We start from the raw sequence: 16,493 nt of genomic DNA on the forward strand, positions 1-16,493 counted from the left end.
GTCCCATTCAAACACTGAAATAACTACTTGTACGTGCAAGCAATTACTTCTCTGACTGTACGACCACAGTCTTGTGTAATTGTCTACCTCAACTGGCAATTGTCCATGAAATGAGCAAACAATCACCTCAACTGAATCGCTACAATCGCTCGATGTTCCACATACAGCAACCCACGATCAGCATCAGTCTCTCACACATTCGGTCCCCCTATCTCAGTCCAGGCAGTCGATGGTATCTCACGACTCCCTTCACAATGGTCAACAATTACTCTGGGTGTCTGCCACACCCCAACCGCTTAAGCTACTCGTCGAGCCTACGACTTTTCCGGGCTGCGCCGCTCACAGCCTGATCTCGCAATCACACAACAATCATTCCAACTCCGCAAGACATCACAACATCAAACACTGCAATCTAACAACAGCTAACCCTATTCATACTCACTCTCCCATGAACTGCTGCTTTCATCACCGTCACTCTCCGTCAGTTTCCATGATACGCCGTATTCTGCTGGCACTCCGCTGGACAATCATCTCCTGAATTCTATGGGGCTCGGGAATTCCTATCCTAATCTAGATCTCCGGATTTTCTAAAGACAGTCTCCCCTTACTCTAGAGTGAACCAACTGACAGGAGCGGATTCTAACTCAGATTTTCTCTTACCAATCTCTAGAATCCCTGGTCGAACAAATCGTTTCTTTGTCTGCTAAGAAGTGTAAAGGGGAGAACAGCAAAGACCATAATAACTTCATTAACCAAATCAATTCGAGTTTAAAGGACCACTGACTACGAAGTAAAGTTTAAAGATTTATTACAAAGCCAAAAATAACCGAACATACAAACACCTCAGAAAGAGGTTAAGAAAGTAAACGGGCATTAATACAAACATAATCCTACGCAAGAGTCTCAGATGACTCAATATGAAGATTAGCGTAAGTTCCAAAAGCATCAGGCAAACGATGACAGTCTCTGCTTGAAGCCTTGACTGCATTTACCCAAAAGGAAAGAAAGGTTAGTCTGTCCCTACACTAACTCTAAGGTGACACCCCTACTTAGCATTCCCACCCGAGCAAGAGGAAAATAGGTGTCAGCAGTGAAGACTTCCTAAGAAGTACACTCACTTCCATGGGTAAGTAGCCTAAGCTACAGAGCTCATTCTAAGATGCTCCTTCTTGCTTCCCATCTGTTCAAAGGCTACCCTAAGACTGCTCTCCACCCTCGGGGTACTGTCCCTAATACAAAATCCCAAAAACAGTAAACACACCCTAAGCACACCCCTTCAGGCAGGTCTTTTCTCCTGGGTTTTTCCATCGAAACTTCAACTTCATCCAAAAACCGTTGGTGTGTCTTCGGGTCCCAGGCACCTTCTCCGCCAAATGTATCATTCCACATTCTCCCTCCCACGATTCTCGACTCTACCATCCTAACTCCTAAAACAAAGAGTTATTCTACCTAACGAGGCATGTGTCCTTGCACCTGCAACAGAAAGCTTGTTAGAAAGTAAACTTGCATGCACACATTTCTAGAATTCAAACTTAGCTGAGAAAAAGAGCCTTCTCAAGGAAAAATGTCAGGCCTACAATACGCAGTCAAGCTAAGAAATTACAGTTAGGCGTCTACTGGCGTTTTCACATTACCAGGCCGTACACATTTAAATGCATTTCTAACCCTACATCATAAGCATTGCATTTAAAGTCATTCTAAAAGCATTACATTCATTTCATTTAAAACATTACTCTTTGTCTCATGAATAAGCAAACCTACATGTGCAACTTTTAACATGGTGCATGTTTAATCCTAATGCACTATTTCAACGTGAAGCGTCATGAATTGCATTACATAAGGCATATTCTCGGTTAAACACTACGAGCCTGATTCACAGAATGAACTTAAGACTCAATCCTAAACTTACTACTATTTTGGTATTCACAGAATGCACTTACTACTTTTGGCATTCACAGAATGAACTTACTACTTTTGGTATTCACAGAAGTTAGGATTTTGTCTTAAGTTTGTCTTAAGACAAACTTAAGACAGACTTAAGACAGATTTTGGTGTTTGGGAACTGGGATGAAGATGATAACACCCTGATTATTACCTTATCATTTTTAGTACTTCAGGTTCTAACCAATCTCTTTTGCCCTTCTTTGTTGGTGTGCCTCAATTCACTGGATGTTGTACTACCAGCTGTTTAAAAAGGATGGTGTAACATAAGACTTTGTTTCACATGGTGGCTTATGGGAAATTACCCACCCTTAAAAACAAAAAAAATAAAAAGAATTGGTGGAATTTATAGGTAGACATTGCGGTGCCTGTCCTGGGTGAGGACTGAGAAAAGGAAGAGTAGCACTTTGTTTCATCAAGATTACCAGTGATATATAGTTCTTCAGTTGTGTAAGTGCACAGGCACCCATTTTGTATTACAAAGATTACAATAATGTCTTATTAGTCCGAAATTGGTGAGACAGCATCTTATTTACAAAGATCAGTCATGGAAGTGAGCAGGAAACATAGATATCAGTGCTGGTATATGCAATCATAGCCTGGTATGTGATGTTTTTTAAATACATAGTGGTGATACCAGTTGCATGTGGAGTGATCAAGTAAGAACTGAAGTGTTGTGCCACTGAAAGTAATTAGGCAAATAAAATATGCTTTATGGCTTTCTGCATTGTCAATGCCTGTGTTCTGTTTGGCCAGGCCGTGTTTTTGCTTTCCTGATCCAAATAACTTCATGTAGTTGTGTTCCTAATTTCTCTCATTTAGCACTCACAATATATGACAAACTGCTTATTCCTTCTCTTCTTATTAATTGTTGCAGCTCTTCTCCCTTCATTGTGCAGTCACCAAATGAAAAATTCTATTTAACGTTATCCATTGAGAATAAAAAAGACAGTGCCTACAATGCCAGAGTCACCATTCAGTATTCACCAAATATTGTTTTTGCTGGAACTGAGGTAAGGCCTCTGACACTCGCATATTCTAGTGCCCTGTTATGTTGCATTGTGCATGTCTGTTATGTTCAAGAAGATGAACAGGTTTTTGTCCAATACAATTTCGATATTTCACACATCCCATTAATTTGTCCTTCTTGGGACAATTGGGTACCTATTTGTCTGTGATAGTGTTCTGGCGGGTGTATCATACATTCACTCACCAAGTGGCTTGATCTAAAGTCACTTAATAAAATAAGTAAACTTCCCTCCGTTTCACTGTATGAAGATGCATATGTCTTACAATTAATCATAATCATTTGTCGTGTCCTTCAAATGACCTTCCCACTTATCCTTTATAATTTTAGTACATTTCGGTAACATTAGTGCACACTAAAATGGTCCTGTTTCTGTGGCTGACGTTTCAGCACCTCTTTCAACCCCATCTACCCACTAATCTCACTTATGTGTAGTCTCATTACTAGACATGACTAATTACAGCCACCTAATGCAGCATTCATCATCACTTAACCAACATGTGCCAAACCCAACTTTCTTGGATATCTTCTCTCAGATCGTCTTTTCCTGTGACGGGTCACTGAGTCTGTCATGATTATTTCTTAGTTCAAAAAACCTTCAGAATGTTCTCACTATCCTTGATAATGTACATTCTATCACTAATCCCATGACATTCTCCCAGAACGCCTATTTGCTGACAAATATTATTAAGTATGGATGACCTATTACTCAGTCATCTCCACTAACCTTTAGATCGCTTACACCATCCCTGATAATGCAAAATGTATTACTAATCCTATTGCTTATACATGATCCCTGCAACCAATGTTATTCAGTTAATGGTATCCCATTCAGCCTTTGTTGTGTGGCATGGCAAATAAAAGTGTTGAATCTGCCATGCAAAATAGAGAAAGCAATAGTTCTTTTAGTCGACTCAACTGTGTAGATATGCCCCTTGGAGCTCTTGTGCGGCCTGGTGTTTGCCTGCAGGCATGTTAGAACTGGGGGTCTCTAGTTGGCAGAGGTAGGTACCACTGTGCAAATAGGGACCCTTGCTTCTAGTCAGGGTAAGGAGGAAACACTCTTTAGATAAACTCTGCTCACCCCCTTGGTAGCTTGGCACAAGCAGTCAGGCTGATCCAAAAGCAAGTGTAAAGTATTTGTACCAACACTCACAGTAACACAGTGATAACACCACAAACTGACTCCACAACAGTTTAGAAAAATAAAGGTATTTAATCTAAACTACACAAGACCAAAACAACAAAAATCCAACATACACAGTTCAAGAATATGGTTGCAAAAGAGTTCTTAAGGTTGTGATAAAATAATCCACAGTTGTGTGAAAAGAACACAGTTGCGTCACGTTTGGCCAACAGTACCTTTTAAAAGCGACAAAGTTCCAAAGCAGAAGCTGGTGCAGTGGAAAACAAGCGATGTGTTGCTCCTTTGACCATGGGGAGGCATTGGCGACAACCCCACTGAAGCAGCGGGCGTGTTGCGACGAATCCGGTCTGTATGGGGAGGGAGGCGGCTTGTATGGATTCCGGTGCGTAGGTTCCGTAGGAAGTCTTTCTCTCGCAATTTTGGGGTGAGGTATGGTCTGCAAGAGGTCATGTTAGACTAATGTTCTGATTTGTTACCTTTGCCTCAAATTGTAAAGCGCTCTGATATCCTTCAGGATCAAGTTCGTGCTATATAAAACTTTATAAATAAATAAATAAATAAATAAAAGGCACGATGCAATGATCTGTAGGTGCTGCGAGGATCTCCAGGGCGACGATGCGCGGACCAGCGGTGATCTTCCTCTCGCAGCTCCTTGACGTGGTGGCTTCTGCGACAACACTAGCAGTGACGTCATGCGGTCCGCAAGCAAGAGGTGCGGCGATCTCACCCAGCGACGACAGGCTCTGCGACGACACTCGCAGCGATGGTAATCTTCCCGCACCGGTCTGGTGTGTCCCGTAAATGAAGGATGCGACAGCTCTGGCAGCGGCAACGGGCGATGTGACGATCTCGACCTTCGTAGTGGTGGGAATTTCCTCGCATTGATGGGGATGCTCTCCGCAAGGAGGGACAGAAAGTCTTTAAAAGCTTGGTTTCCAGCCTCCCAACACAGGTACAACTTGCAGAGGCACCACACATGGGCCACACACTCCGGGAAGGACAGAACCCTCCCAATACAGCAGGTCAGTCCAGCAGAGCAACAGCAGGACAGTCTTCCTTCTTCAGTTTCAGCTTTCTCCTTTGCAGAGGTTCCTTCTTGATTCCAGGATGATCTAATTTTCTGTAGTCAGGGGTCCTGTACTTATACCTCTAAAAAGTCTTTGTTCCCTTTGTGCAGGAGAGCTCTGAGCTCGGTCTGAACCAGTTATGGGTGTTCCTTGAGCACTTTGTTTTCCTGGCCCCTCCTTTCCTTTCAGAGAGAGGGGCAGGGTCGTCAGCCGCCCAGCAGGAGGTAGAGCCAGCGTTGTGCCTCAACACACAGTCAAGTTAGTGTCAGCAGCAATCATTCGTGACTCCACGTTATCTCAAGCCCCAGATCCTTAGATATTTAAAAAATATAGTCATACATAGTGTCCAGGATTACAAGACTCCTAATAAACTCTACTGGCAAAACACCGGGACCACTTCTCCACCACCTTCTATAGGGGATACTCTTCCCTTGCAGGTCACAATCGTCTTCTTGGTACAACAATACTCTTTCACTTTTGATTTGCAAAATGGCACGTCAGAGGATCCTCTCCAAATGTAATTGGCCATCTAGTCTGTTGGCATCAAACACTGCTCTCAATGCCACATGGGCATCACAAGCTGAAACACAGGTACAGCTCTCTTTCAAAAATCGGGTAAGACTTGAGGACAAATAGATTAATGAAGCATTAGATTTTTATCAAACGACCTACAAACCAGGGCTTATTAACAGAACAGCTAAGAGCCATAAGAAAAGAAAGCGTGTGAACTGTTATGGTACAGACACCAGAAGCTGAAAAAAAAAGGAGTAACAAGAAATTTACTCATTTACAGGAAGCAAAGACAAATGCTTTTGAAGACAGGATCCATGTTTAGTGTTTCCTATGGAAAACTAAATCAAATCCTCTGAGATTTCAGCATTTTATTAAATCAGGCTAAAGCTTATGATTTTCCAAATCCTCAGAGAAATAACACTATAAAATATAAACTGACCTTGGGCGTAGTTCGCACTACACAAGCTACGCGTAGCTACGCGAACTGAGTAGTGCACTGTGCAAAATGCTGTTCGCATTGATTGCACAGTGCAGGATGCTTGTCCGCACTGTGCAATCAGTGCAAACCGCATCTTGCACAGTGCAAGCGGTCATTTTCTGCCGCTCGAGTAGATTTGTACTCGAATGGCACCTTTTTCAATGCGGGCTGGTAGTTTCTCATCACGGGCAATGAGAAACCTGACCTCCCCGCGTTGAGAATCTCGCTGGGAGGTTTATTTTCCAGGCTCGCGATCGGCAACTTCATGTTGCTGATCGCGAACGAGGAAAAAGTCTCGCCGGGGTGTTATTTTGCTCGCCCGTGGTCGCCAACTTGACGTTGAGGACCGCTAGAAAGCAGAAAACTGCCTGCTATGCATTTTTGCACTGTGCTACGTGCAATTGGCATAGCGCGTAGTTGCACAAACTACGCAAACTACGCGAGCGTAGCGTAATCCTACGCCCAGGCCTAAGATAAACATCAAACAAATAATTGGATCAGCTAGTACGGATATGTCTCTTCCCCGTCCACAATGAGGCAAGATATGTTACACTTCTGAGTAAGAGGTGTGATCAATATATTCTTTGCCGTCAGTTCCGGATTGTTCGATGTTAAAGAGCATGGAAAACGAATCTAACCTTGTAGACACTTCTCCCATTCATCTGCCTCTGTAATCTAAATTCCAGTTTCCAAACACTAATGGGAACAGAGAAAAGTGGAGGAGGGGAGGTAATTCAAGAACAGGACAGTGATAATGTTTTCAACGATCCAATGCCACCAGGTGTTAAACATGTTTCTGTTACATATGTCACCTGGAGGATGAAGGATGATTAGCAGGATGATTAACCTAGCAACCTACTTGACGAAATGAGATAATGCATAGGGTTTTATCAATTATGCCTTGTTGGAACTGGCCCTTCTTGCAGGGTCATCCCCAAACTTTTTGCTTCTTGCTCCCTTATTTTTCCTGACCCATGGCTGTTGGCAATAGAACTCTGAGCACTTTACCACTGCTGATCAGTGCTAAAGTGCATATGCTCTCTGTGTAAATTGTTTTTATGATTGGATATACATGATTGGCATATTTGTATCACCAAGAAGTCCCTGGCCCTGCACTGGGTGTGCCAGGGCTGGTGATGACAAATGCTACTAGTGGGCCTGCAGCACTGATTGTGCCACCCACATGAGTAGCCCTAAAATGGCATCTCAGGCCTGCCACCGCAGTGCCTGTGTGCAGTCTGTGAACTGCCAAGTCCTCCTGGTCAGTGTCCCCACTGACCAGGCCTAACCCTTCCCTTTCTGTGCACATTGGTCACCCCTATGGTAGGTCCAAGGTACCCCCTTGGGCAGGGTGCAGTGTATGTGAAAGGTAAAGCATGTACTTGTGCAGGTGACATGCTCTGGTAGTGAATTACAGCCATTTTTGTTTTTCACTGCTGCAAGGCTATCTTGCTCCATAGGCTACCATGGGGTATGCTGGCTACAGTGGCTACCAGCATATCTTCCCATAAGAGCAAGATAGGACATACAAGTCTGGTATCCCTGAACTCAGAATTTAATAACACATCTTTTAGGAGAGGTGGTTTTTAACTCCTGTGTTTGAGAACAGCACTTTTAGAAAGTTGCTGTTCTCTTGTCTGACCTTTCTGTGTGCCTTGGCCTGTTTGTGAAGTGACTGTCTGGTTTGAGACTGACAGGGGCTGAGATTCCCCAGGAGGCTGTCTGAGTCAGCCCTAGGCTGAATGACTGCATCTGCATCTTGAGTGGTGGGAGGGGTTATCACCTGGGCCTGAATAGGACTGTGCCCGCCCCCCACAGTGCTGGCTCCACCCCATGTGGTGCGTCTGATGTCTCTGCCCTGCACGGTGAAAGGAGAGAAGGAATCATGTCAACAAAGTGCTTCAGGAGCATAGCATCACAGCCTGACTAACCACAGTCATATCCCTGTAAATAATGCACTTCCTTATTTATAGGCTATAAATTGACAGATTTTCTATATAACATAAAAATATAATAGTGCAGAAATGGTTGAACAAAATAATCAAATAGGGTCAAATAAAAACAAGATATAACAAATCAGAAAAAATCAACCACAACGCTGGACATTAGTTATTTTCATGCGGGAAACAGAAGCTGTTAAATCTTCTAAAGGGCCCTTTACTTTTAATACCCAACCTTAAAGGAAAGCAGAACTCTGTAGCAATATGTATAAATTAAAAATGGTCAGTAAAGCTGTGCACATGATAAAAAATGTCAAGTCAAAGTTTGTAAGAGTCAAGATTAGAATTTGGATATAGTGCAGCCACCAAATATCGGGGACTGTAATCAGTATGTTATAGTATAACTTACTCTGGAAACAATGTGTGTATCTACACAAGGCATAGCCTTGAAGTGCATGTAGAATGTACATGCAGTTTGTCAGTGGAAGATAATATGAGAGACTCTACATATATTGCAATGGATTCCCATGAATCCATTGAGTTAACTGCTATGAAAGCCTCTTATTTATTTTGACCAGGTCGAGACCCCGAAAGCATTAGTAAATACTTTACAATCATAATATGAAGACATGTCGACACTGATTTGAATTTTGAATTTTTGAATTTTTTGTAAAGCGCACATTCACTGAGCAGTTTCTTGGCGCTATAGGATTTCAGAACTGAGAGAAGCATCAGGGGTTATGGGCTAAAAACCTGCTGGAACCGGAAGGTCTTAAGAGCCCTGCGGAACTCGAAGTAGGAGGAAGAAGATCTGATGGGGGGGGGAAGGGAGTTCCAGAAGGTGGGGGCGAGTACCGAAAATTTCTGGCCACCGGATCGTTTTTTCTTAAACCGGGGAATGACTAACAGGGACTTGGCGGAGGAACGTAGGGCTCTAGTAGGGCAATAGTTAGTGATGGCGGAATTGATGAACACAGGGGCAGTGCCCGCGCGGGCCTGAAAGGTGAGGCAGCCGAGTTTAAAAAGGGCTCTTTGTTTAATAGGTAGCCAGTGAAGGGCAGTGAGAAGGGGGGAGGAGTGATGGTATTTCGGTAGGCCGTGGACCAGGCGGGCTGCCTGGTTCTGCACCGTCTGAAGGCGTTGGAGTGCATAGGCGGGGGCGCCATTATAAATGAGGTTCCCTTAATCAATCTTGGATAAAACCATGGCCATGACAATCAGTTTGAGTGCAGAAGGGGAAAAAAACCGGGATACCTTCCTGATGATACGCAAGGTAAAAAAACAGGAAGAAACAACAGAACTAATGTGGGTGTGAAGTGTCAAGTGGTGGTTGAGCATAATTCCAAGGGTCTTAACAGAATGAGAAGGAGTTGGAGGGGGGCCGAAAGAAGGGGGCCAAAAGGAGAGCGACCAGGGGTTGCCACTGCCTCCAGTCAGAATCAACTCCGTTTTATCCGGGTTGAGTTTTAGATGGTTTGCATTCATCCAAGCCTGGATGAATAGCAGAACAGACTGGAAGCGGGAAGCACCAAGTGAGGGGTCGTAAAAGTTAAAAATTAGTTGGAGGTCATCAGCGTAGTTGTAGACTGTGACCTCCATTTGTTGAAGTGCTAAAAGAAGAGGGAAAATATACAAGTTAAATAAAAGAGGGGAGAGAGAAGAACCCTGGGGAACCCCGCAATTCACCCTGCTAGGTGGGGCCGAAAAATCGGCAAGACGGACCGCCTGAGTGCGCCCTTCCAGGAAGGATCCTATCCAGGTAAGAGCCTGGCCCCCTATTCCCGCCCTGACACGGGACAAAATAATGGAATGGTCTACCGTGTCAAAGGCGGCGGACAGGTCGAGAAGGACCAGGGCCTGGGGGATGTTTGTATCAAGTCCCTCCCTGAGTTGGTCCATAACTGAAATGACCACCTTCTCAGTGGAATGGCAGGGGCGGAAGGCCGCCTGGCAGGGTGCAAGGTAGTTGCTGCTCTCTATGAAGGAGCTAAGTGCCTGGGTGACGTGAGACTCTGCTACTTTTCCCAAATAAGGGAGGAGGGATTTGGGGCGGTAGTTTACAGGAAGAGAGGGGTCAGCTCCTGGTTTTTTCAATATAGGGAGAATTATAGCAGTCTTGAAGGGGGCCGGAACAATGCCAGAGGTGAAACAGTTGTTCAAGAGAGCAATGGCGGGAAAAGGGCACGCAGAGAAGAGCTGGCAAAGGATGCGTGCTGGGCCGATATCAACTGGAGAGCCCGATTTAACACGCCTGAGCAGCAAAAGCAGGGATTCTCTCGTGAGAGGGGGGATTATGGTAAAGGAACAGTTGTTGTCGGGGGGTTGAGGGGGAGAGAAGGTGGAAAGGGAAGGGGGAATGTTGGCCTTAATAAGGGCAATCTTGTCAATAAAGAACTCGTTGAGCGAGTCACATAGGGCTTGAGAGGGGGGTATCTTGGGTGCGGTTCTATCCGAGGATGCCAGTTCGCGGACGGTGGAAAATATCTCGCAAGATTGACATTCGGCCGCCAAGATGCGCCCAGAAAAGTACTCGGTCTTGGCTGTCAGAATGGCAGATTTATATTCATTGAGCACAGTGATGAAGTGTTGTCGGTGGACGGGGCAATATGCTCTTCTCCAAGCTCGTTCGGCCTGCCTAAGCTCTAGTTTCTTAGCTTTGAGAGCGGCGCTGAACCATTTATTGGCATTATGAGTATGGTTGATGCTAGTACGCTTCAGGGGAGCCACTGGGTTGCAGGCATTAGCAAGCCACTGATCTAATGTGGCGGTCTGGGAGCGAGGGTCCGAGCCCGAAAGATTTGGGCAGGAGGCAGCTAGTGAATTACAAAGGGAGGGAATGTCGACTTTATGCCAGCTCCTAGCCCAGGTGTTTTTGGGAAGAGGAGGAGGTGATGTATGGCTCAGGTCCAAGGAGAAGGCAAGTAATGAATGATCCGACCAAGAACAGGGCGAAATGATAGGAGTGGACATTGGAATGTTAAGTGTCCAGATCTGATCTAAGGTATGGCCCCGAATGTGGGTGGGGACTTGAACATGCTGGGTAAAATTGAGGCTGAGAAGCAATTGGGTGAAGTCTTTGGAAGAGGAATCCTCTGCAGGATCAGAAGGCCAATAGTTAAAATCGCCCAGAACAAGGACAGAGGCATTGTTAATTACCAAGGTAGCCAGTAAGTTCTGAAAGGCAGGGAGGAAATAAGGGGATGCCTGAGGTGGTCGATAAGTTAATACGCACGTTAGTGGGGTCTTGAAAGAAGTGGATCGCACTACAAGGCAGTCGGCTGCTGTTAGTGTGGGCGAGGCCAGAGTCTGAAAGTGAAAGGCCTCGCGAGTAATCAAGGCTACACCGCCTCCTATTTTACTCTCAGGTCGATCGGCACCGAGCATGGAGTAGTGGGGCGGGAGGGAGGCTAGGATGCTTGGCAGGGAATCGAGTCTGTACCAGGTTTCAGTTAGAAACAAGAGGTCCAGGGAATTAGAATCCAAAAGATCATAAATTTCGGTCTGGTGTTTGACGACTGATCTCGTATTCAGAAGAAGAGCAGAAGTGGTAGGGAGAGGGGAAGCTGGCGTGATGGACGTGGGAGAAGCAATGCCAAGCTTTTGAGCGTAAGACAGCGTGGCGGGATGCAGCTGCCAGTTGGCTCTATAGGAACGCAATTGGGCAGAAGTATATGCATGAAATTGCACAGCGTGTGGTGCCCCATGTCCCGGTCGGTCGCGGACGGGCGCAGACGGTTTGCCTTAGCACGCCTTCGGCGCGCAATCGTCGCGCCCGCTACGCTCGTCCGCTGCGCGACCGGGATATGCACATATTTTATAGAGAAGAAAAAAGTGGCGGTAGGGGGCGTGGCCTCTGAGAAAGGGGCGTGGCCTGTGTGGGCGGCGGGGAAATGGCGGCAATGTCAATATCCCGCGTCAGCGTTAGGCTCCGCTGCGCGATGGAATTAGGAGGCTGAAAACGCCCTGAGCAAATGAAAGAGTGAGGTAGGTAAAACAGCAAGCTAAATGTGACACTCAAATGAGTTAAAAGCAAGTAAACAGGTCTACTCCCGGCTTCCGCCTCAGGAGAAATCTCTATATACTGATGGACTTAGTACAGAAAAACACAACAGCCATAAGATCAAAGTTATAGACATTTGACCTTTTATATCATTTGTGGACTATATGAAATTGGGTTGCTGGTTGAGGGGGGGGGAGCCTTTCTCCTGTACAGTACATGCTTTTCAGGGTGAAGTCACAAGCAAACTCCAAATTAACCTCTGCTCAGCCCTCTGATAGCATGGCAGAGAGCAGTCAGGCTCAACTTAGTAGCCATGTGCAAAGTATTTGTGCAGCAATTCAAACAGTAATAAAGTGAAAAATCAACAAAAGAAAAATACCACATAGAGTGAGAACAATAGAGCTACATTTAGTTAATAAATCAAGCTCAAAATGAAAAAAAACAATACGTAGAACCGGAAATATGCAATTTTAAACATTTAAGTGAAAATGTCACCAAAAAGCAAAACACACAGACACGAAATCCAGAGACAAGCTGGAAGTACTAAATGGCTAAGGCATGAAAATGTAAACTTTTCAAAAATGGCATTTACAAACTTAGAATTAAAAATCTGACTTTACCCTAAGAGAGGATTTTTAATTACCACTCCATAGACCTATTCTCATTTGGAAGTTACAGCTTATTAAGTGTAATAAGGTAACTCTAATGTTATCCTATGGGAGAGGTAGGCATTGCAGAAGTGAGAAATAACTGTTTTTACTACCAGGATATCTAAAAGTTAAAAGTACATGTCCAACTTTTTAAATACACAGCACCCTGCCCTCTAGGCTGTCCAGGGCAGGGGGTATTAAAAAAAAAGGTTTCGCCCTAGCTAAAGGGTCATTTGGCCAAATAAAAATGTCAGTTTAAAACTGCTCATACAGGCTGCAATGGCAGGTTTGATACATGTTTAAAGGGATATTTAAGCATGTGGCACAATAAGTGCTGCTGGCCCAATAGTAGCATTTAATTTACAGGCCCTGGGTACGTGTAGTGCCAATTTGCTAGGAACCTCTAAGTAAATTAAATATGCAATAGAGGATAAGCCAATGTTGCCACGTTTTAAGGAGTGAGCACAAGAATGTTAGCACTGGTTAATAGTGGTAAAGTGCACAGAGTCCTGAGGGCAGCAAAAACAGAACAGCAAAAATGGAAGAAGAAGGCAACAGTTTTGGGGGAAGACCACCGATAGTCTGACGGGTCTAACATGGGCTAAGAAATATTTGATTGAGCATGTGCAATGTATAATGTTGACTATGGATGGGGAAAAGTGCGTCAGATAGAAGCATCAATCAAACACCAGCAGAAACCTTAAACTTAATATCAAACACATCAAAAAGCACAATTAATTTTAAGAGGAATAACAAAGCGTGTGGTCTTAAAAGTACAACTCGTCATTGTTTTTGACACAAACGGGTAACAATGGGCGCCATTTAGAAGTAATCCAAATGTTAATTTCACTTTTCCTCAGAATTGAGTATGGAACAAGGGGTATTTATATATCACTAATGAAATAACCCATCAGAAAAGAAGATAGAGTGATATAAAAGAAGTCCGACATCTGAACAACATACCTTTGACACAATCAGTGACAGTATCAACATACACTGAGCTAAAAAGGCCTAGTTACCAAAGATGCTACTTACTGGGCCTTTCATTAAATTATTTCAGCCCCAAACTAAAAGTGCTGCCATTACTAAAGCTTTACAATGATTGAGTGTCCTTGCAGGAGTTGGCAAACTGGATGTCCACCAATTGCCTCAAATTAAATGGCAATAAGACCGAGGTGCTCGTGGTGGGGGGGAGCCCATCTGTGTGGTCGTCGGCATGGTGGCCCTCTTGCCTAGGCGAGGCTCCAACCCCCTGTCGGGAAGCCAAGAATCTTGGGGCCTTATTTATGAAGGCCTTGCGCCGCCGGTGCGTCACTTTTAACATGGGGAAAAGTGACGCACCGGTGGCGCAAGGCCTTCATAAATAAGGCCCTTGGAGTTTGGCTTGATGCTGATTTGTCCTTTGGACCTCAGATAGGCCGTTTGGTGGGTGTCTGCTTCAGCGTCCTAAAAAGTCTGCCTTCCCATGTCTGCCCGTAGGACGCTGGTACATGCCCTCGTCACATCGTGCCTGGACTACGGTAACCTACTGTACCTAGGAGCAACCAGTAAGGTATTAAATCGTCTCCAGGTACTGCAGAATGCGGCAGCTCGCCTCATTCTGAAGTTCCCTAAAAGATCGGCCTCCAAAGTAGCCCTTCAGACTCGTCACTGGCTTCCAGTGAAGAGTAGGGTCGAGTTTAAGGCCCTCTGCACCTGCCATCGTATCCTTAATGGGAGGGCACCAGCACCACTCCAGAGTCTGGTTTCCAGATACGAACCTACGCGAGCTCTGCGCTCCTCCCATGGTGGCCTATTAAAGGTCCCTAGGACAAGAAAGGCTCGCATGGGAGGCAGATCCTTTCGCTACTTGGTGGCGAAAGGCTGGAACGCCTTACCTCTGGACCTTCGCCTAGAATCGTCTGAAGCCGGCTTCAGGAAGAAGCTAAAAACACATCTTTACACACTGTAACTCGAGCTGATTCTGCGGCCTGCTTGCATGAGTTTTTTCTGTCTTAGCGCAGGGACACGCTAGATGAGCGTAACCGGGCGCTTTATAAAACTCCCTTATTATTATTATTCTATGTTAAAAATAATAAAACACTAGCTACTCAGGCCCTGGGCAACACAGCTCTCAGCATAACAGTTCTCTACAGACCTCTATTTTGAGAATACCACAAAAAAGGTAATCAGTAAGTTTTGATGCTTAACTACAGGCCTGTGGAATGTGAACATGTTTTTGATTGGACTGTCATTGCATGGATTATTGCAGTGTACATTAGAGCGTCCCTCATAATAGCTTGACTTCTTACACTGCCTTTTCACATACCAGAGTGAGATTTTGGTACTTTGTCTTCTTGATCCAAGGGATCTCTTCCTGCTCTATCCTCACTACCTAGGCGTTCTCCCCATGTCCGTTGTGATCCCTTCTCTTAGGATCCGACCCGCTCTGCAGCAGCAACAGGATCATAAATCATGGGTTCATCTGTGCCTCAAAATTAGTTTTGTCCATATAAATTTACCCTCAGATCAAGAAAGTATATTTCTACATTTGTTTTTGCTGTGGTATTCTCTAACTGTACGTGTGTGAGTGAATTGCCCTATTACTTGCTGTGGTCCTTGTCCTTATTGATTGCTGTACTATAGTGTGTGGCTATAACATGACAAAAACTCTCATTCTAGTTAATGAATACAATTACAATACAGTACATCACAACTGAAACCTCTCAACCAGCTGCTATTACAGAATACATTTTAAATATCACCCTCAGCTTAAATCACAATACTTTACATGGCACTGCTACTGTGTTGCCATAAAAGGCAAATGGTGTTAATTGACTAGTTTTAACAAGAAATTGTCACTATCACATAACACTAAGATATCAGAGAGCAAAGGACGGCACTAGGCTATGACAAGATGACCACAACCAACGGGAGATCCAAGCCAGGGAATTAGAGTTTTGTCATATTGCCTCTCTACACTGGCATTAGCAGGAAACAGATACACATCTTGTATCAAGAATGAAGTCCCCAAACACTAATGAGTGCTACAACTTCCTAGCATAAGTGCTACTCTATCCCCAATTGGTCGCCGATCTCTGAAATGGTGAGGAACTACTGCAAGTGAGGGCCACAGCAGGACTGTGGTGGTGACAAAACAGCCCTCATTCTGGGACCATGCCTGTCAGAATACAGCAAGGATGGGAGACTGTGACTGTTAAACTGATGGCGGATATGTGGCGAAGTTGTAGACACACAGCCACCTTTAGTCAATTTGGAGAAGGCACATGAAAGAGATTGCTTAAAGATTACAGCAGTGCCACCACAACGTTGAACTTGCCTATCCAAGCTAACCACTGCATAGCCTGCTGGGACAGCCAGGATATCAGGATCTGCATTTTCAGAAAGCCAAGATTCAGTTCACAAAATTGCAGTAGGGAGAAATTATGGATGGAGTCACAAATTTCCAGCATGTGCTTCACCAAATAACGGCAATCTTAGATAATAAAAGAGGGTTTTAACAGGAGCTCAAGATGGCCCACTTACCTCAACATCAGAGTTTAAATTATGATAAATTACTTTTTCATTAACATCTTTATTCTCTGAAATGAAAATGTGACAAGGCAAACAGTAAATAGGCATGATAGACCAAGGGAAAACAAACACTTTGGGGCAGATTTATGTTGGGAATGCGCCACGTTTGCGTCACTCAACTGCGGCATAAACGTGGCGCATCCCTACGACCCATTTA

At 44.6% G+C, this 16,493-nt stretch overlaps 1 protein-coding gene across 1 annotated transcript in view; it reads left to right on the plus strand.

Moving 5' to 3' along the window:
• Positions 1-16,493, plus strand: part of ITGA1 (integrin subunit alpha 1) — a 1,037,437-nt gene that overhangs the window by 772,076 nt on the left and 248,868 nt on the right. Inside the window, exon 20 of the mRNA XM_078675060.1 lies at positions 2,819-2,954. Within this exon, the coding sequence (XP_078531186.1) occupies positions 2,819-2,954 (136 nt within the window). The remainder of the gene's footprint in view (positions 1-2,818; positions 2,955-16,493) is intronic.

This window comes from Lissotriton helveticus, chromosome 2_1 (assembly GCF_964261635.1).
Source record: "Lissotriton helveticus chromosome 2_1, aLisHel1.1, whole genome shotgun sequence".
NCBI classification, from domain to species: Eukaryota; Metazoa; Chordata; class Amphibia; order Caudata; family Salamandridae; genus Lissotriton; species Lissotriton helveticus.